This window comes from Schistocerca serialis, chromosome 6, assembly GCF_023864345.2.
Source record: "Schistocerca serialis cubense isolate TAMUIC-IGC-003099 chromosome 6, iqSchSeri2.2, whole genome shotgun sequence".
NCBI classification, from domain to species: Eukaryota; Metazoa; Arthropoda; class Insecta; order Orthoptera; family Acrididae; genus Schistocerca; species Schistocerca serialis.
This window is the reverse complement of record NC_064643.1, coordinates 145,332,737-145,354,096: the sequence shown is the minus strand read 5'-3', so window position 1 is coordinate 145,354,096 and position 21,360 is coordinate 145,332,737. Positions and strand designations below refer to the sequence as shown.

The 21,360-nt window shown below is 43.8% G+C and overlaps 1 protein-coding gene across 1 annotated transcript in view; it reads right to left on the bottom strand.

The window, feature by feature from the left end:
* Window positions 1-21,360, bottom strand: part of LOC126484696 (hemicentin-1) — a 1,211,236-nt gene that overhangs the window by 564,434 nt on the left and 625,442 nt on the right. Inside the window, exon 8 of the mRNA XM_050108292.1 lies at window positions 8,917-9,083. Coding sequence (XP_049964249.1) covers window positions 8,917-9,083 — 167 coding nt within the window. The remainder of the gene's footprint in view (window positions 1-8,916; window positions 9,084-21,360) is intronic.

Below are 21,360 nucleotides of genomic sequence, written 5' to 3'. Positions count from 1 at the left end.
CTACTAACACTCCTAGTTTTTTAACGATGATAGTGAGCTGCTCCTTTTCGTATGACGGGCACTTCTTCCTAATCTCACTTTCGTTAACGGTAGAGCGCCATGACGTTAAGTTGAAACTACTACTAGTGTGAAGATACTACTACGATAACGTTCCGTGGAGTACGGCACGAATCGTCCTTCAGTAATAATATTGGTGATCAACAGCAGACAGTCGAACAATTGTGTCAATTGTGTTCCAGTACAGTGTAATAGATATACGTGCCACGCGTAGGCGATTGAGAAAAGAAAATCGCTAGTGTTAAAACGGAATTTAGGATGACGCAATGAAACAGGCGAAGCCCAGAATTCGTGTCATTAGTGCGTTTGTTTGATGTTCTACTAAAAACGCTTTACACAATAATAAATTCTGAGAGTGTTCTACTTAAAAGAAAGAACAGAGAAGCAGTCATGTAAGGCAGAGCCGGCCACGGTGTGACAAGCTTCACGCGTACACCGTGTGCTGGCCGCGGGTGGTCCAAGGATCAGCCTGTCTTTCCGCTTTACTCGGTCCTTCGCGCTAGTACTAGGAAGGAGCAACATTTCCGATTTGTTCGTGGTAGGAATCCAGTGGCTATTTGCACAAAAAAGGCAGCCCATCGATCTTTCGTCACAATCCTTTAAAATTTATGGGCATGAGAGGGATGAGAATTCTCAGTTCGCATAAGCGACAGGTACTGCTTACTTACTACAAAACGACAATATAGTATTATGTAGAAAAAATTTAAACTTTTACATGACAATGAATGAGCAAAAAATTACATCGGAAGACGGGATTCATTGTTCAGTACATCAAGAAGCACTTTGCGCTAAATTTGCAGGCATGGAGCACTGTAAGAAACTAGAGGTACGAATAGCAAAAACTTTTGAAGTCGCACCCATTATTTCATTTTCAGACACCACAGTGTTCAATGGAAATGAAAGAAGCGTATAGAGACTTCATGTATTACTGCAAAGTATGTTGGTTAAGTCTAAAGGCACGCCTGGAAACATTTTTCGTCTTAAAACTCGTTATTGTTGAAATTATGGAGGGAAATAAGAGACTGTAAGGCAACTTCCTTGTTTTTTGGTGTTTCGTAAGAATGCATTTAAAAAGAAAATCGCGTTGCAGAAGGGACACATTATGACAAATACAGAGCAGTTCCCGAAGCTCACTGGCGTTAAAGGAAACGAGAGGTCTGAGGAATTCTTTATGGCCTTGAAAGAATTAAAAGGATACAGGATACTTTTACAAAGGTTTTGACGACTTTGTCAATCTTACATCTGTTTTCGAGACCGTTTGGCATTTCTCTAAAAGTGCCCTTGAGGATGTGCAGATGTAACTGAGTTACTGATTTACTTGCCAGGTAATTCCAGTTTTAATGAGAAATGTTTTTACGTGATGTCTACATTGCTTTTCTCAGGTGGATTTTCCAGCTCTCCAAAATGAGGTTGAAAAAGTGCTACAATATTTCCATCGACGTATTTGGGTCAAAGACTTTTTTTATAACAAACTGAATAAGCAACGTGAGTGTAAAACTCTGTGAAATTGTCTACTTATCTCCGTATGCCTACAGTCTGTTCCAGACCAAAATTATATTATGTCTTCAGCGCGCCAAATGTAATTAATTAATACTGAAAATGAGCTTTGTTTCTGATCTGTGTTGTTGAGAAGTGTGAAATATAAGACCAAGTTGTAAGCAGTACGACTGTACTGCCATTTAAATGCGGCGCGTTCGCTGATTTCCGCTCTTTCCCCTTCACGCACTTAGACAGCATGGTGTGGCGGTGGGGGAAATGTCAAGCGAGGCTGAGCGCTTTAGCACTCAGGCCCAGGCACGGCCTACAAGCCGAAATCTTGGCCACCCCTGACTTAAGCTATACGAAGCAATGGGCTATGCCCTAATAAGACTTCAGACTGAGTGGACCGTTAGTTATAGAAATGTTAAATAATTACAAATTTGCCCTTGTTATAAAAAGAAGGCACAATGATGCAATGTAAATAATCCGCACAGGTCCAGCTGCTGTAACCCATTGTCGAGTAGCACGGACGGTGAAATTCAAACTAGAAAGCGGGTCATCTGTACAGCGTGCCTAACTGCAACGGTACTCATCTGCTACGTAAGTCAATTTGGCAACACCAATGAGTAGTACACGACGACGATCTTACACTGTCCATATATTATTTATTTAGCATGTGACAGAACACATGGTATCATTAGACATTTTGTTTAGAAGTTAAACTATTGGCTGCCGAAAGGTATTTAATTTGACATCCTCTATCGAACATACAAGATTTTCAAACAGTCGTCCTTCCCTCACACCATTCACTATCCCAACAGGAGATAGCGCGGAGGCACGAGACGTGTTCTCTCCGTGGCTTGGGGGTTAAAACTGTTATGTAATTGTAAATTTTGCAAACGTCTAAACAGTTGCACTACGACGTTACACGAACAAATTTTATGTCAGAGGGGGCACAAATATTAAATTGTAATATTCGCATGTATATTATTAAATGGCTAAAATGGTCACTCGGTTCAAGTTGCAGACTGCCTATCTAACGACTTTCAGGGGCATCAAGAATTTGGTTTTCGGTATTTTATATAATGTTATTTATCAAATTTAGAAATCTGAAACACTGTCATAATGTACTCATCGAAATGTATAATCTTAGGTGAAAGGTATAACACAATAAGTGAAGTATATACACAAGTGTATACGTCTTATCACAGAATAACTCATAGCACACAAAGTAACCACAAATAATCCATTCATCCAATTTTTTAGAATGGGAGCACTTAGCGACTACTTTTCGTCATTGTCACCTCCTTACAAAATAATGAAAGGAAAAAAGTTTATCGCGTACTACATCAGGCTTGATGTTTTGATTGGTTACTTCTATATTATTAACTCACGTATTTTTCAGACAGTATGCACATATACCACTGAATGTGCTTGCAAAACTATATCATTATACGACACATAGTTCACGAGATTTGACGCCATAAACATCGAGATCCGTGAAAAACTAAAATATCTTCAATCAAATAGGTTTTACATACGTGTCAAATATTTAACTCATTAACTCGTTTGTAAGGTAATCAGGCATTTGAAGCTATTTTATATGTGACAGTTTGACTGGTTAAAAACCACGTTGGGTCGGGAGTAGGGGGAGGGAGGGATTACCAGTAGAAACTATACACTGAGAAATTACTTATAGTATGGCTACGCAACATCATACGCACTCAGTAGTAAACAAAAATGATATACATTTGCAGTAAAATGGATTATAATATCTCAGGAGTTGAAAAGTTTTGAGTTGCACCGCTTTCAAGCTCAATGTTTAATTTGATTTTTGAATAAATTCGTTTCTTAAATTCCTTGAACCGTAGGCGCGAACGTACAATTTTTTTTATCCGTGCAGAAGACAAATAACTCATGGCTGGGCTCAGGAGACAAACAAACGCAGATTTAAATCTCGAAAGAAATATCCACGACGTTTCTGAAAATAGACTTGTAGCTCTGAATCACATTAGACACAAAAAGAGCATTAAGTACTGTTTTTGATGTCGGAACATTTTTGTTGACATCTTTTTAACCTAGTTCTAAGCTCTGATTCATCTTAATCAAGACTATCTGTGAAGAGGCTTCCAACACGAGTTAAAGTGCAGTAATATTGAATACGATGGCTGACTTGACGTCACAGCTTGTTGGATGAGAGGAACATCTGTCACCCTAACATTAAGAAGCGCTAAGACCATAGAAATCCCTAAATGGAATTAGGTATCCAGGTGAACCATTTGCTAAGGTGCATCTCACAACGTCTACAAAAATGGTAATGTAGGGTTTAGACGTTACCTTACTGTCGATGGTCATTAGAGATGGAGCATTAGCTCGGACTGGACAAGAGTGTAGAAGCAATACCTCGTTCAAGGGAGCTCACATGATTTTGCGAAACAATGGAACATTTATCCCGAGATAACTAGACTAGGATCTGTGCTTCCCTCCTCCTGAATACGAATCCAATGTCGTAAGCACTGTACCATGGAGGAACTACTTGAGTCAACTCAACACTATCATGATAAAAATAAACACTTCTATGAACGGATCTGCAAGATAGTTTCCACATTTATAATGAGATGCCAATAACATTTATGAGTAATTAATTTTCGGATGATCAGGTACCTCTGCAATGTTAATTTCTGTTGTGTACAACGATACCCTCGGCATGCTATCATGCATCGCTGAGACTGGAGGAGGTACAGAGCCAATTGCGGTCAATCATATCAACCAAGCAGGCGTGGCGAACATCAAGTCGTCCACACGGCTGGAAGAAAGTGATGAGCACCAGGTTAATAAGAAGAAATTTACCTTTGATACAAAATTTTGATTTCTGTCGAAATAATCCACTAGTAGGAGAAGCTTCTGGAATACCTCCTTCGGTACAACAAATGTTCATTAAATATGTTTCACATGCTGTCATACGTGCTACCCTCATCTTGGCTACAAACCTGCCTACAATCCAAGTTGATAACAGCAACTGCATAATTTGAATTTCAAATTTTGTGGGATGTCAAGCATTCGACAAAAGGTGACTGGGGAAAGGAAGTAAATGAGCTATAAGTGAATGGCTTGGACTCTGTTTTTTACTAAGTGGTCAGCTATACACATACAACAGGCAGCTTTAGCGTTTAACTCAGCTGATTCTCATTAAATAGAGCCCGAAGTTAGGATCAGCAGTTTTCGTCAACTACGAATACGTCAGTTAGCAGACGCTAATTTCATCCACCACCATGGGAACAGTGAGCTGAACATTTTAATCATAGCTGAAGGTGTCATAACTCGTTTTTGCAAACGACTGATGGACTTAAATTCATGACAAGGTAATCGATCAATCGAGTTCGTCACTGACGAACCACATACTTTTCTCGATGTGGCCACACGTCCTGAAGAAATCTGCTAATATGTGCTCATGGCAGCAACTTCGTTTGAGAATAGACATCATCAAAAAAACGAGACGTGTATTTTGATACCCATATCATGCTGTTGTTAGCCCTAAATCCATGGTCGTATAATGTAGTGCACTATGGACGAGTGGAAATTCTTGGTTTTGTCGAGAAGCTCCTCTGAAATGTAAATCTTCAGTTTTCCCACCGAACTGGATGATCCATCTGTTTCGAGCATGTAGCTGCGAACACAATTTTTTATTCTTCCGATATTTCGACTAAAAATCTTTCAAACATTGGCAAGTCTAGTCGATGGGTAAAATCTTGTCTTATTTGTTTCCTGAGATGCCGAGAACACTTGCCGCACCGAAACAATATGAAAAATCAACACGCGTCAGTCAACATAGTGCAGTACACAGAATAGCCCCACTTTCCGGAATGAATCTTTCACCCTTCAGAGAAGTACGCTGTATTAAAATTTCCTGGATGTAAAAAAAAAGTGCCGGACGGGGACGAACCTGAAACCTTCCTTTTGGCGTGGAATGCTCTTATCTACTGAGCTGTCCACACACGACTCACGACCTGCCCTCACAGATTTACTTCCGCCAGTAACTCTGCCCTGCCTTCCTAACTTTACAGAAGTTCTCCTGCATGCCGAGCAGAACTAACACTCATGGGAGAAATGAACACTGCTTGCGGATAGTAAAATCTCGGTTTCGAGTCCTGACGCTGCACACCATTTTAGTCGGCCAGCAAGTTTCAGCACCACTTGCACGAGGGATGAAATTAGGCAGCTTTTCAAGGAATGCATCCGTAGATTAAATAGCTCGTTCGAACAGAGCGTTCGGAGGTACTGTAATCAGGCTGAGCCTCGTTAAAATAGGTAATAAGAGACAGAATATAAAACATCCAAAACTAATGCATTGTCTAAATGGAAGCCTTCGTCCTGGTTGCTGTTATTGTCTACCAGACATGTTTCTACCGCCCCCTTGGACAACGAATTCCAAAAGGGTGAGTCTGAGGGCACGGTCTGGACGTTGTCGTAATTCACCGAGAGGCCAGTATGAATGCAATGTTGGGTCATTGCATATTTGTTTGAAGAAATCGGGTGTGCTACTAATCGTCTAATAGATTGCAAGTAGACTTTTGTGGTATGTGTGGTTTACCATACATAAAATTTACCAGATTTACTCCCCTCTCATAATAGCAGGTCGCTTTTCAAACTATCCGCTGTCACTTTTGTCATTATGAGGAGAGTATATCACATATTACATTCTTTTATGATTCTAGCTGTCTTTACAGAAACATCCAAAACGTGGAAGTATCTCTGAAAACAAGAGTGGTTAAAAACGCATGCGTAAAATAACGAACTTGTATCACGTGGAAATAATGTGTCAGTAGCCCGGCAACCTATTCGGCAGTATGACGTAAAAGTAAATCTTTCTTCTCTTTCTTTCAGATGTACGAAAACCTTTGGAAGTAAATGCACGTATGTTTCCCCCCTCATTCTTTGTTATCTTTATTCTGCGACTGGAAAAGATTACGGTTACGGCAACCCTATCAAGGACTGTTTAATGAGTTTTTGCTTCCTTATTCACATCTTCTGACATAAATTTAATGGTATTTATGTACAATCACTCGTACCTGATTATGGATACGCTTCCCTGACCTATGGTGCGTGAAGACTGTGGTGCCACACTATGTAGTGAAGAGACAGCAATGAGAATGCTCACAGTGCGCATGTCGGCAAGTGACAGGTAACAGACGTGTTGAGATGTTGCCATTTCGGAGCAAATGTGGGGACACACCAGAACTCGTGATGAGAAATGCCATTTCTACGTAAGTACCATCTTACAACGGCAGGGCACGACGTTGGGATCACGGATTTACTTCAAACTTTGTACACCTTTAGTAGGCCATTAAAACAACATAATATGCAAGTAGTATGGTGCACTACTCTGGCTATTCCGAGAAAATCACAAGAGAAGTTTTACACATCTATTACGTAACTGATGTATCTGTGCGAAGGTACCGGCCGTAAAAAGTCATTGTGGGCACGTAATTAGCGTTCGAGCTACATAAGACGATCCTGTCCAAGGCGACGGTTCGAATCCCACTCAAACGTTTATTTTTGTAATACAAGTGTAAATTCTGCGATGTTCAAAAAATTTGCACCTACAGTATTCGTTCTTGCTACTTCAGCAACGTCTGACTACTACGCAAGTTAACTGCCAAATGGGGCCTGCCTCTGTGTCTGCAGCACGAAGCGTCGAGGTGCAAAGTAGTTCCGGATACCTTACCACATTGCATGTAGAAGGGATTTCGCAAATCACGAAAGGCATACATATTCAGGAACACTCTATCAGTTGCTTCAGTTATTTGTTGATCGTTATAAAGATGTTTGTCAAGATTTTAAACATGGCTGAATCAGCAACTGTTAAAATTCTTCACGGTAAATGATGACAGCCAAAACAGTTGCAGGAAAAAGATTTATTAAAAATTCTTGACCACGGTTTCGGTACATATAAATATACCTTCATCAGAAGTAAAATACACTAAAATCACATCCTGGAGAGTCATAAAACAATTGTGCCAAAGGCGTCGTGAGTAGTTAAAACATCATCTCCATTTATACAACATAATTAATTAATCTTTATCCTGCAACTGTTTTGGCTGTCATCATTTGACGTGAAAGATGTTTGTTCTTATAATTAAATTTAATTAAAAATGTAAGTAGTCAAAAAACATGAAACTCACTAAAACTTCTAGCAAACACGTGTGTTTTTTTTAATTACATTACCTCTCAAATGTCATATAAATTAAATAATATGATAAGTGCTGAAAAAAATATAGATTAAAACTTAAGGCTGAGTGGGAAAGGAACCGTCGCTTCATACACTTTGGCATACGAGGCTCGAACGCTTACCGCTTTTTTTCCGTTGTGTTTGGTTGTAGCGATCATCATACGACATCCGTTGAAGTTCGTTGTTGATCCCTTCACTCAGTTTTTTTTATTACAGAGACCACCCAGCTCTCTGACCGAACACGCTCAGCTACCGTGCCGGCTTTCGCTTGACCACCACCAACTGTAACGTCCGGCACCTACGCACATATACAGAAGCCACATAATAGACGCGGCAAATCTGTCTTGAGGTTTTCTCGGAATCGGCAGAGTAGTGCTCCTTACTAGATGCACACTATATTGTTTTTATGGCCTACTAAATGTGTACTAGTTTAAAGTAAATCTGTAAACCTCACGTCGCGGCCTCCTCTTGTTAGTATGTGCGGGCTCTGCTACCAAATCACCCACTTCCCACGCTAACTAGGCGGCTGGGGTCTGCCATTATGGTTTCGCTACTCCTGTTGTGTATGCTCCAGCGCACATCCATCCTTGCCGTGCCCCTAGCCCCTCTGATAACGATCACCAAGCAGTGCGTGCATGTGTTCTACAATCCTTCAAAATTGGAATGACTTGCAGATTTTCCCAATCACTTGGAACGCTCCTAGCAGAACCGGCACGCGTCAGCAATATGAACGTAATAATGTGTGCATTTGTTGGTTGGTTGGTTGGTTGGTTTGGGGAAGGAGACCAGACAGCGTGCTCATCGGTCTCATCGGATTAGGAAAGGATGGGGAAGGAAGTCGGCCGTGCCCTTTCAGAGGAACCATCCCGGCATTTGCCTGGAGCGATTTAGGGAAATCACGGAAAACCTAAATCAGGATGGCCGGACGCGGGATTGAACCGTCGTCCTCCCGAATGCGAGTCCAGTGTCTAACCACTGCGCCACCTCGCTCGGTGTGCAGTTGTTCAGCGAGCTTTATTGGGAAGATGACCAACCTGAGCATTTTTCCAGTCACTAGGAATGCTTCGCTCCTCCAGCGACGGTAAACCGCTGCTAGAAGTTGTTTCGCATACTCTTTGTAGAAACGTGTAGGCAGGCGAGGTGGCGCTTACCTGCTGCTCGACGACGTTCCCCGCGGTGTTGTTAATGCGGTCGGTCCCGTTGTACCAGGTGATGGTGGCCTCTGGGTTGGCGCCCACAGCCTGGCACACGGCTGCCACGTTGGTCCCCTGCACCACGTGCTCCTTCACGCCAGTCAGCTGCAGCTCCAGGGGCCGCACTGAAACAGGACACAGCCGCAATCAACACACCTGCTGCCCAATGTTACTTACTATACACACCGCCTTTTTTATCAATTTTTCTGACAACGTGTTTTGAATTAAGTAATATATATGAAATGATCAATTTCGGTCATATTTACGTTCTTTTTTCCTTCCGTTTCTACGCTAGCAGTTAACGGTAAAATTACAACTGCAATAGAGAGTATAATACAGTAATAAGATACTGATGAGATACAACAGCATGACATTATCACAGCGAAAACTGAACGGAACATAATCGACAAATGTAAAGATATTGTGTCACAACCCCAAGGGAATGGTGCACGGCCGCTACTATCTACACTACTGGCCATTAAAACTACTACACCAAGAAGAAATGCTGATGATAAACGCGTATTCATTGGACAAATATATTATAATAGAACTGAAATGCGATTACATTTTCATGCAATTTGGGTGCATAGATCCTGAGAAATCAGTACCCAGAACAATCACCTCTGGCCGTAATAACGGCCTTGATACCCCTGGCCATTGAGTGAAACAGAGTTTGGATGGCGCGTACAGGTACTGCTGCCCATGCAGCTTCAACACGATACCACAGTTCATCAAGAGTAGTGACTGGCGTATTGTGACGAGCCAGTTGCTCGGCCACCATTGACCGGACGTTTTCAACTGGTGAGAGATCTCGAGAATGAGCTGGCCCGGCAGCAGTCGAACATTTTCTGTATCCAGAAAGGCCCGTACAGGACCTGCAACATGCGGCCGTGCATTATCCTGCTGAAATGTAGGGTTTCGCAGGGATCGAATGAAGGGTAGAGCCACGGGTCATAACACATCTGAAATGTAAGTCCACTGTTCAAAGTGCCATCAATGCGAACAAGAGGTGACCGAGACGTCTAACCAATGGCACCCCATACCATCACGCCGGGTGATACGCTAGTATGGCGATGACGAATACACGCTTCCAATGTGCGTTCACCGCAGTGTCGCCAAACACGGATGCGACCATCATGATGCTGTAAACAGAACCTGGATTCATCCGAAAAAATGACGTTTTGCTATTCTTGCACGCAGGTTCGTCGTTGAGTACACCATCGCAGGCGCTCCAGTCTGTGATGCAGCGTCAAGAGTAACCGCAGCCATGGTCTCCGAGCTGATAGTCCATGCTGATGCAAACGTCGTCGAACTGTTCGTGCAGAAGGTTGTTGTCTTGCAAACGTCCCCATCTGTTGTCTCAGGGATCGAGACGTGGCTGCAGGATCCGTTACAGCCATGCGGATAAGATGCCTGTCATCTCGACTGCTAGTGATACGAGGCCGTTGAGATCCAGCACGGCGTTCCGTATTACCCTCCTGAACCCACCTATTCCATATCCTGCTAACAGTCATTGGATCTCGACCAACGCGAGCAGCAATGTCGCGATACGATAAACCGCAATCGCGATAGGCAACAATCCGACCTTTATCAAAGTCGGAAACGTGATGGTACGCGTTTCTTCTCCTTACACGAGGTTTCACAACAGCGTTTCACCAGGCAACGCCGGTCAACTGCTGTTTGTGTATGAGAAATCGGTTGGTAACTTTCCTCATGTCACCACGTTGTAGGTGTCGCCACCGGCGCCAACCTTGTGCGAATGATCTGAAAAGCTAATCATTTGCATATCACAGCATCTTCTTCCTGTCGGTTCGTCATCTTCGTGGTGTAGCAATTTTAATGGCCAGTAATGTATATAATAATCATATTAATGATCTAGCAGATAACGTTGGGGACTTCGTGTCACTATTACGAGACCGTGCTGTTGGCTATCGGGAAGTTGCGACGCCAGAACACTGCACAGAAACTCAGGAAGTCCTGCTCATTGTTAATAATTGCTGTATGATTGGCAATTGACTCTGTACATAAGTAGCTGTAACGTTTTGTGGAAAACCGGTGAAGAAATCCATTATTGTACGACTAAACAACTGATGAAAAATCACTGAAAACAACAACTAGTGACCACATAAAATAAATTGAAGGAAAAACAAATGTCATACAGATTCACAGGAAGAACAGTAACAAATCGTAAGAAATTGTAATTGATTCACAAGAGAAGTGGCTTGCAAGACACTTGTTCCACCTATTCTTGAGTACTGCTCATCAGTCTCAGTTGGACTGAAGGAACAGACAGGGAAGATCCGACGAAGACATGTGCGTTTTCCCAGGGGATCGTTCAGACAGCGCGACAGCGCTGCGGAAATGCTTAGCAAACTCCCGTCTTAGATGCTACAAGACAGACGCTGTGCATCTTGGAGTGGTTTACTGTGGAAATTTCGAAAGCGTACGTTTCAAGAAGAGTCATACCACATATTACCTCCTCCCACATATGTTTCGTGAAATTATCTCCACTAGAAATTAGTCGTCCCGTCATACTTGACCCTACCGACAGTCATTTTTCCCAGGAGGCGTTCGTGAACACAGCGGAAAACCTGGGAACAGATAGTACTGCGAAAAGTACCTTCCACCACACACTGTTAGGTGGCTTGCGAGAGTAGATGCAGATGGAGAAAAATATTGACTCAACCATCCATAAAATAATATGGAAAGCACTTTTTATTGTTGAGCAGAGATGATCGTTACTTTTCAGAAATGAGGTGTAGCAACTTGTACTTGGCTTTGTCGGGTAAAATTACATCTCAGTCTGGCTCGAGCTGCCAGAAACTGTGGTCATGTGTGTGAGTTGCGTTTGCGCGAGTGTGTGCGTGTGTGCATGTTGTCTATTTTTGACAAAATTTTCCCACAGTCTTCTTGTTGCGCCTTTCTCCGCTATATGGCGAGTCACAACTATCCTTTTCATTATATTGTTACATTCTATCCTGGATTTTCCATTGTTTAAAATTAATTCTCTGTTTCATATGAATTATGATAACATGAAATAATTTGCGATCTGAAGTTTTCCCGGCGTATTTCCAATTTGAACAGTTCTCGGGTATCCTACCGGGTAGCGTCGTAATTTCTCCACAATATTTCGGCAGAAGTACACGCTGCCATCTTCAGGCGGTTCCTGACGAATGCTGTGCTGTTCCTCTCGGCGCCCTATACATACTAGCCGTTACCCCCTCCACCGTTCCTCTCCTGGTGTCTTTGGTGCGGCCGGCGCGGCGGCTACTGGGGGTGGTGGGGGAAGCGGCGCCTGGGTCTGAACTGGGGTCTGCAGTCTCCCTGCTGCCGCCGTTGGGGGCGGTCCTCGTTTTGTTTGCCCACATAAACGGAATAGCTTAAATGAATTTCTCAAACACCTAAACTCGCTGTACCCCAACATACAGTTCACGATGGAGGTGGAGCAGGATGGTGCCCTACCGTTTCTGACGCCCTGGTGAAACGGAAACCTGACGGCAAGTTGGGACAGTATATACAGAAAACCTACGCACACTGATTTGTACCTAAATGCCTTCAGTTGCCACCACAACTCCCAGCGTGAAGGCGTTTTGCGCACACTTGTTCACAGGCGCGATCGATCTGCGATCAGGAGAGCCTTCCAGTAGAACTGCAGCACCTCGAGACAACATTTCGGAAAAATGGGTACAACCAGAAGCAAATAAGACACGCACTCAGACAGACTGCGCCAAGATAACAAGAAGAAGATACAGAAGAACACAAGTCATTGGTGGGCATTCCGTTTGTCGGAAACACCTCAAGAAAAATCGGTAGAATCCTGGGGAAACACAATGTGAAATGTGTATTCCGACCCCCTGCAAAAACCTTGACTGTACTGGGTTCAGTGAAAGATGACCTAGGCCTTCTATAACCCCTGTCAGTGCGGAAAATCATACATTGGGGAGACAGTCCGCACTGTAGAAGAGAGGTGCCGCGAACACAAGCGCCATACCGAATTACTCCAGGCCACTAAATCAGCCGTGGCTGACCACTGTATAAAGAATGGCCATTCTTGGACTATGAAGAAACAAAAATACTCTGGCAATCCTCCTACCTCTGGGACTGCGTTACAAAAGAGGCCATCGAAATCCGACTACAGGACGATCTAATTAATAATGACAACGGCCTTCAACTTAGTCAGGCTTGGAACCCTGCACTCAGCCTGGAGAGAAAGATGCGGTCCCAGAGATCGAGGACCACCCCCGACGGCGGCAGCAGGGAGACTGCAGACCCCAGTTCAGACCCAGGCGCCGCTTCCCCCACCACCTCCAGTAGCCGCCGCGCCGGCCGCACCAAAGACACCAGGAGAGGAACGGTGGAGGGGGTAACGGCTAGTATGTATAGGGCGCCGAGAGGAACAGCACAGCAATCGTCAGGAATCACCTGAAGATGGCAGCGTGTACGTCTGCCGAAATATTGTGGAGAAATTACGACGCTACCCGGTCGGGTATCCGAGTATGTCCAAATTCAAAATGAAATAATTTATAAGTTATACTATAAAAATCAGTAGAAATACGTACTTCAAACCTAGGCACTGCCGATCCGAAGTACGGACCCAAAACAAGGACGGAAAATACACTGAGCTGATGAAAGTAATGGGATACAGCTTAATATCGCCTCAGAGCTTCTTTTGCCTGACGATGTGCAGCAACGTGACATGCAATGGACTCAACAAATCGTTGGAAGTGCCCTGCAGAAATATGGAGCCTCTATAACCGACATTAATTGCGAAAGTGTTGCCGGTGCAGAATTTTGTGCACGAACGGACCTCATTATCTCCCATAAATGTTCCATGGTATTCATGTTGGGCGTTCTGGGTGGAATTGTCCCGAATGTTTTTCAAACCAATCGCGAACAACTGAGACCCGGTGGCATGGCGCATTACCATCCATAAAAACTCCATCGTTGTTTCGGATCGTGAGGTCCATGAATGGCTTGCAAACGGTCTTCAAGTAACCGAACATAACCATTCCCAGTGAATGATCGGTTCAGTTGGACCAGAGGACCAAGTCCATTCCATGTACACACAGTCCACATCATTTTCGAGCCAACACAAGCTTGCACAGTACTTTGTTGACGTCTTGGATCCATGGCTTCGTGGGTTCTGCGTCACACTCGAACCCTACCATCAGTTCTTGCCAACTGAAATCGGGACTCACCTGGCCAGGCCACGGTTCTCCAGCTGTTTAGAATCCATCCGATATGGTTACGAGCCCAGCAGACGCGCTGCAGGCGATGTCGTGCTGTTACAAAAGGCTCTAGAGTCGGTAGTCTGATGGCAAAGCCAATTAACACCAAATTTCGCGGCACTGTCCTAACGGATACGTTTGACGCACGTCCCACATTGATTTCCACGGTTATTACAGGTATTATCTCTTGCGTGTTGGCACTGACACCTCTACGCAAACGCTGCTGTTCTCGGTCGTTAAGTGAAGGCTGTCGGCCGCTGCGTTGTCCGTGGTGAGAGGTAATGCCTGAAATGTGGTATCTTCGTCACACTCTTGACACTGTTGTTCTCAAAATACTGCATTCCCTATCGATTCCCGAACTGGAATGTCTAATGCTTCTAGGTCCAACAAGCAGTCCGCTTTCGAAGTCTGTTAATTCCCGCCATCATGACGTCGGAAACCTTTTCACGTGAATCACTTGAGAACAAATGACAACTCCGTCCATGTACTGTTCTTTCATACCTTTGTATGTGATACTACCGCCATCTGTATATGTTCATGTCGCTATTCCATGACTTTTTTCACCTCACTGTATGACTTTTACTTTATCATGTCTAGCATCGTCCAGTGTGTCCGCTAGCCGAAACATTATCTTCCGTGTACAGCGGAATTCGATCGTGCTGACCATTCTGGTTCCACCTGGCCACACCTGCGTCAAAGGGTAAATGCTACAGTGCTTCAGCTTCTTCACCGACATTCCTGGTTATTATGAAGTTTTTCTGCTTTGGTAGCAGAGTATAAGCGTCTAACGGTACAACCCTCTAATTAAACGGAATTAGCGCGTCCATCAAAGCAGGACAAACAAGGGATGGTAAGCGGGTTGTAATAACTGTCACCTGTACGGCGTAGAACAGAGGCGAAAAGGGCTGCGGACTGCGCAAGTTGGCCGTAGCGCGGGTCTAAGGAGCGCGCAGAATGGCAGTGTAAGGGCACAACTCCGTGACGGCCAAGTTGGGCCGTGCTGTGTGAAACATGGCGGCGATAAGCGCCGACTGCAGCGCCAGTGGTGCAGCCGGGGGACTCTGCAGTGCAATTAGCGACGACACCACTGCCACTGCATTTCTTTCGCCCTGGGCACTAGCGCAGTATTCTCTACAGCACGAGAACACGGAACTCACTTGTCGCAATTTTGCGGAGAAGATAAACTGTCGTTCGGTGACAAATAGGAGGAGCTTTCTCAGCTTCTCTTGGAAATATGTAGGAGTTTAAGCTAAGATACCGAAATAACGGAATGGCTGCTAAAAGACCAATTAAAAAGTTGCTCTTTTATAGAAAAAAAGTCGCGGGAATCAGATACATCAGAAAATTCTAAAATAACCAGTAATTCTTTCCCACCCTCGCACCCGATCCTTTAAAAAATCGTACTCCTATGCACAAAAGGGCTTAAAATGCCTGATTATTTTACATATAAGTTACTCCATACGTGTTACAAAATGTATGTATGTACACTCCACATCTTTAACCACCGGATCGATTTCAAACAAACTTCGTACACATATCACCTACTGTCTGCAAAGAATCGCTGTGGGGAAAGAACAACCTCTCTCTCAAAGAGATCGCTGAAAAAGTATCCAAGCTTACGACGTGCAAGTACACTGAAAAGCCAAATAAACTGGTACAACTGCCTAATATCGTATAGGGCCCCCGCGAGCACGCAGAAGTGCCGCAACACGACGTGGCATGGACTCGGTTAATGTCTGAAGTAGTGCTGCAGGGAACTGACGCCGTGAATCCTGAAGAGCTGTCCATAAATCCGTAAGAGTACGAGGGGATTGTGACCTCTTCCGGACAGCACGTCGCAAGGCATCCCAGATACGCCCAATAATGTTCATGTCTGGGGAGTTTGGTGGCCAGCAGAAGTGTTTATACTCAGAAGAATGTTCCTGGAGCCACTCTTCAGCAATTCTGGGCGTGTGGGGTGTCGCATTGTCCTGCTGGAGTTGCCCAAGTCCGTCGGAGTACACAATGGACATGAATGGATGCAAGTGATCAGACAAGGTGCTTACGTACGTGTTACCTGTCAAGAGTCGTACCTAGACGTATTAGGGGTCCCATATCACTCCAACTGCATTCGCCACACACCATTACAGAGCCTCCACCAGCTTGAACAGTCGGCTGCTGTGGCCGAGCGGTTCTAGGCGCTTCAGTCCGGAACCGCGCTGCTGCTACGGTCGCAGGCTCGAATCCTGCCTCGGACACGGCTGTGTGTGATGTCCTTAGGTTAGTTAGGTTTAAGTAGTTCTAAGTCTAGGGGACTGATTACCTCAGATGTTAAGTCACATAGCGCTTAGAGTCATTTGAACCATTTTGAACATGCATGGTCCATGGATTCATGAGGCTGCCTTCATACCCGTATCCGCTCGATACAATTTGAAACGAGACTCGTCCGACCAGGCAACATGTTTCCAGTCAATGTCGGTGTTGACGGTCTCATGCGAGTCGTAAAGCTTTGTGTCGTGCAGTCATGAAGGATACACGAGTGAGCCTTCGGCTCCGAAAGCCCATATCGATGATGTTCCGTTGAATGATTCGCACGCTGACAGTTGTTGATCGGCCAGCATTGAAATCTGCAGATGTTTATGGAAGGGTTGCACTTCTGTCATGTCGAACGATTCTCTTCACGTCATAAATACTGAAATGCGTGAGAACGAAACTAAGGGTGAAGTTCACTAGAGATACAGATGAAATATGTGTACAAATATGAGTCAAATATGTTAAATACATGTGACCAGTGCTTATTCTGGTAAAGCTGCGAGTGGAGAGCTCCTCCTAAGCCGTGGATCGATTTCAACCAAACTTGGTACAAATATTACTTACTGTCTGGAAAGCAATATTTGTTGGGGTTAGAAGCAACAAACTCCTATTGGAACGCCGGTGATAATGCGGAGAGGTAAGAGGGAGGAGAAGGTGGACTTAGATAGGGGAGAAGGACATAGACTTACAGGGGGTGATGAGATGATGTAATACACTTAAGAGGGATAGGATGTGATTGCCAAAGAGGAATGGAGCTGATAGACAGAAGGGGAGTATCAAATGGAATGAGAGAGAAAGAGGAGTAGATGGACAGGGTGAAGGAGGAGGAACAGACGGACAGAAAATGGGGAGGAAGGGGGGTGACGGCGGAGGTGGACAGAGGAGGGGTGGAGTTAGACTTATAGGGTGTGCAGAGGAGACACATGAGTGAATAGGAGATGGACTTAGTGGCGAAGAATGACATGGACAGCGGGGGAGGAACACATGGTCAGAAGGGGAGGAGCAGATGGAATGAGAGAGTAGATGGACGGGAGGAGACAGACGGTGAGTGGACAGTCGAGGAGTGGACAGAGAGAGGGGGGAGAAGGATATGGACAAGAGAGGAAGAAGGAGCAGATGGACTAACAGTAGACTGGAAATAGTAGACCACAAATACCAGGCACTCAGCTTATATTTAATCAACTGAAATTAATAGTAGTTAAGAAGTAATAAATTAAAACGTATGCTCAATGCTGAAGTTTTACTCCATGGAAAGCGAAAATGTAGTAAGAGACAATCTGTTTTCCTTTCATTATTTTGTGAGTGGTGCAGCAAGGAAAAGTTTCGAAGAGGTTTGGAAAGAGGTGTAAAGTGTGTTGGAAGCCGTCAAGCGCTCCCATTCTCAAATATTATATGAATATAGTCTGAGTAATTTGCGCTCCTTCAGTTATGCTTCCTGAAGGCATAAACACAGCTTCTAACTTTTAATACTTCAGTTATTGTATTAAAATCCTAACGTAAGGTTACACTGTTTTGTGAATACATTATGACAGCATATTAAATTTTTAAATTCGTTTCATAATTATATGAAACACTGTAAAGCGAATTTTTCCTTCCTTTGGAAGTCGCTCATAGTTACCTTGCATCTGGGACCAACTTGTTTTAAACCATAAAAAATTATTTATTGTATACAGGGCTATTACAAATGATTGAAGCGATTTCATAAATTCACTGTAGCTCCATTCATTGACATATGGTCACGACACACTACAGATACGTAGAAAAACTCATAAAGTTTTGTTCGGCTGAAGCCGCACTTCAGGTTTCTGCCGTCAGAGCGCTCGAGAGCGCAGTGAGACAAAATGGCGACAGGAGCCGAGTGAGCGTATGTCGTGCTTGAAATGCACTCACATCAGTCAGTCATAACAGTGCAACGACACTTCAGGACGAAGTTCAACAAAGATCCACCAACTGCTAACTCCATTCGGCGATAGTATGCGCAGTTTAAAGCTTCTGGATGCCTCTGTAAGGGGAAATCAACGGGTCGGCCTGCAGTGAGCGAAGAAACGGATGAACGCGTGCGGACAAGTTTCACGCGCAGCCCGCGGAAAATTGGCTCGTGCCACAACTGGAGACCGACAGCGCCGACTTCATCTTTCAACAGGATGGTGCCCCACCGCACTTCCATCATGATGTTCGGCATTTCTTAAACAGGAGATGGAAAACCGATGGATCGGTCGTGGTGGAGATCATGATCAGCAATTCATGTCATGGTCTCCACGCTCTCCCGACTTAATCCCATGCGATTTCTTTCTGTGGGGTTATGTGAAAGATTCAGTGTTTAAACCTCCTCTACCAAGAAACGTGCCAGAACTGCGAGCTCGCATCAACGATGCTTTCGAACTCATTGATGGGGACATGCTGCGCCGAGTGTGGGAGGAACTTCATTATCGGCTTGATGTCTGCCGAATCACTAAAGGGGCACATATCGAACATTTGTGAATGCCTAAAAAAACTTTTTGAGTTTTCGTATGTGTGTGCAAAGAATTGTGAAAATATCTCAAATAATAAAGTTATTGTAGAGCTGTGAAATCGCTTCAATCATTTGTAATAACCCTGTATTTATCTCCATGTTTTATTTAAAAAATTGGTAATACAGTGCGAGCGCGTTATTGCGTGCTCCTCTGGCAAGTGTTCAGCAATATATGATACATATGCATAGCTTCGATTATGAACTAAAGGCTGTTTGTTACAAACGCGATTATTAGGTTTACTGAGCTCATTCTATTCCCCAGTGGTTAATCATTCCCTGTAGAGATAATAAAGGTGTATTTGGTTGTATTATGGTAATTTTAAACCACTGATATTTACTGAAAAGCAGGAAATAGCTTTTGCTATGAATAGCTTTAGAAAACATTCAGGAATAACGGGTATGTGTGAAGTTAAAAGGCCGCGGTGGTCTAGCGGTTCAGGCGCTCAGTCCGGAACCGCGCGACTGCTACGGTCGCAGGTTCGAATCCTGCCTCGGGCATGGATGTGTGTGATCTCGTTAGGTTAGTTAGGTTTAAGTAGTTCTAAGTTCTAGGGGACTTATGACCACAGATATTGAGTCCCATAGTGCTCTGAGCCATTTTTTGTAAAGTTGAAGACTATGTCGCAATATGAAGATTCGTAAACTTTCATCCGACGACTGAGAATGAGGATGAATTCTTTAGATCTAGTTACGGCAAATATAAAGAATCATATGGCATTGTTGTCTGAGAGACAAAGAGGAATAGGTTCTGCTATCAAACCGGATATGGTTTGCTTTCACCACACAAAATGGTCTCTTTCCTCGCGATGCGCGTGTCTAGTTGGTAGGTGATGGTATCGGGTGGTGTGTTGTGTGATGACAGGGAAAGGAGAGTGTGCATCATAGTGCCGGCACACAGGTTACTCTTATCTAATAGCAATAAGCGGGTCATCGAGCTCGCCTCCATCCGACGTACGTATTACTATGAATAGTCCCACATATGCTCACTCTATGAGACGATGTGGGTATGTTTGGAATTCAATTTGGAATGCTGGCAAGTGTGAGCTGGGACTTTTAGTCACCATCTATCTCCCCTTGCCAGCCAAACACGGACGAATTTTTTTTCAGTACCAGGATTCGAACCAACTACGTCAAAGCCTAATGGCACAACACAGGCATCCCTTAGCGAGGTGAACTACGGAGGCAAGCCGTTTTTTTCTATTTGGGACTCATCAAAAATAGCCATAATGCAGAAAGATATTGTTTATGTATGAATACTCTAGGCCCGCTTGATCGTTCGCTGCTGTGACTGGAAAAATATGATAAATGTTTGTGTAAAGGAGTTTCACACTTGTTTACGTCATCCAGCCATTTCACCTTCTGATTTCTACCTTTTCTTCAGATATTTCCAGTTGAAAATCGGGATGGTTCCGTTTTAAGGGACACGAATGACACTTTTAACTTGTAAGGATGGTGCGACTACTGGTTTATTGCACTTTCCCAAGATAGATTATCCTGTCTAAGTCTCTTTTCTTTGCAGTCTTCATCCGTTTGAACCTGCTTACTGTACTGGAACCTTGGCCTTCTTCCACAGCTTTTACCTTCACAATTCCCTCAGTCACCTAACAGACTATTCCTTGACGCTTCATAATAAATCCTATCAATCGATCCCTTCTTTTAGTCAAGTTGTGCCACATTTCTTTTTTTCTCCCATTCAGTTCAATATCTGCTGATCTGTCATTCGATCCATCACAGAATTTTCAGCATTCTTCTATAGTATCACATTTCAAAAGCTCCTATTGTCTTACACTATGAACTGCTCATCGTCCAAGTTTCACTTCCACGCAAGGTAAATTCCGAACAAAGGCCTTAGAAAAGACTTCCCAACATATAAGTTCATTGAAATTAATTCGCTGACTGCGAATTTCTTGATATCAGCTGTATTAGGTGTAGTTCAAATACACAATAGTGACGTACGAAAATTTGTGCGAGATCGAGACTCGAAGCCGGATTTCCCACTTATCGCAAGCGGTTGCCTTAATCACTTTGGTTATCCGTGCGCGCTCCACGGACTGATCCAGGCTTCAATATGCCACACTATCAAAATCCTTAGATCACAGTTCACACAACTGATCAATTTCGAAGTATTTTGTATAGCTGTGGCTCATCAGCGGTGTCTGTTCTTTCGAACATTCACGTAAAAATTTAAATTGGTATTAGACGTTAAAAAATCCACTGTTTCAGAAATACTTTTCTACCTATTGCCAGCCTGCATTTTACAGCATCTCTACGTCGGTCCTCGTCAGTTACTGTGCTGTCTAAGTAACAAAAATCTGCTACTTTAATGTCTCGTTTCGTAGTGACGCCTCAGCATTGCCCCATTTAATTCGA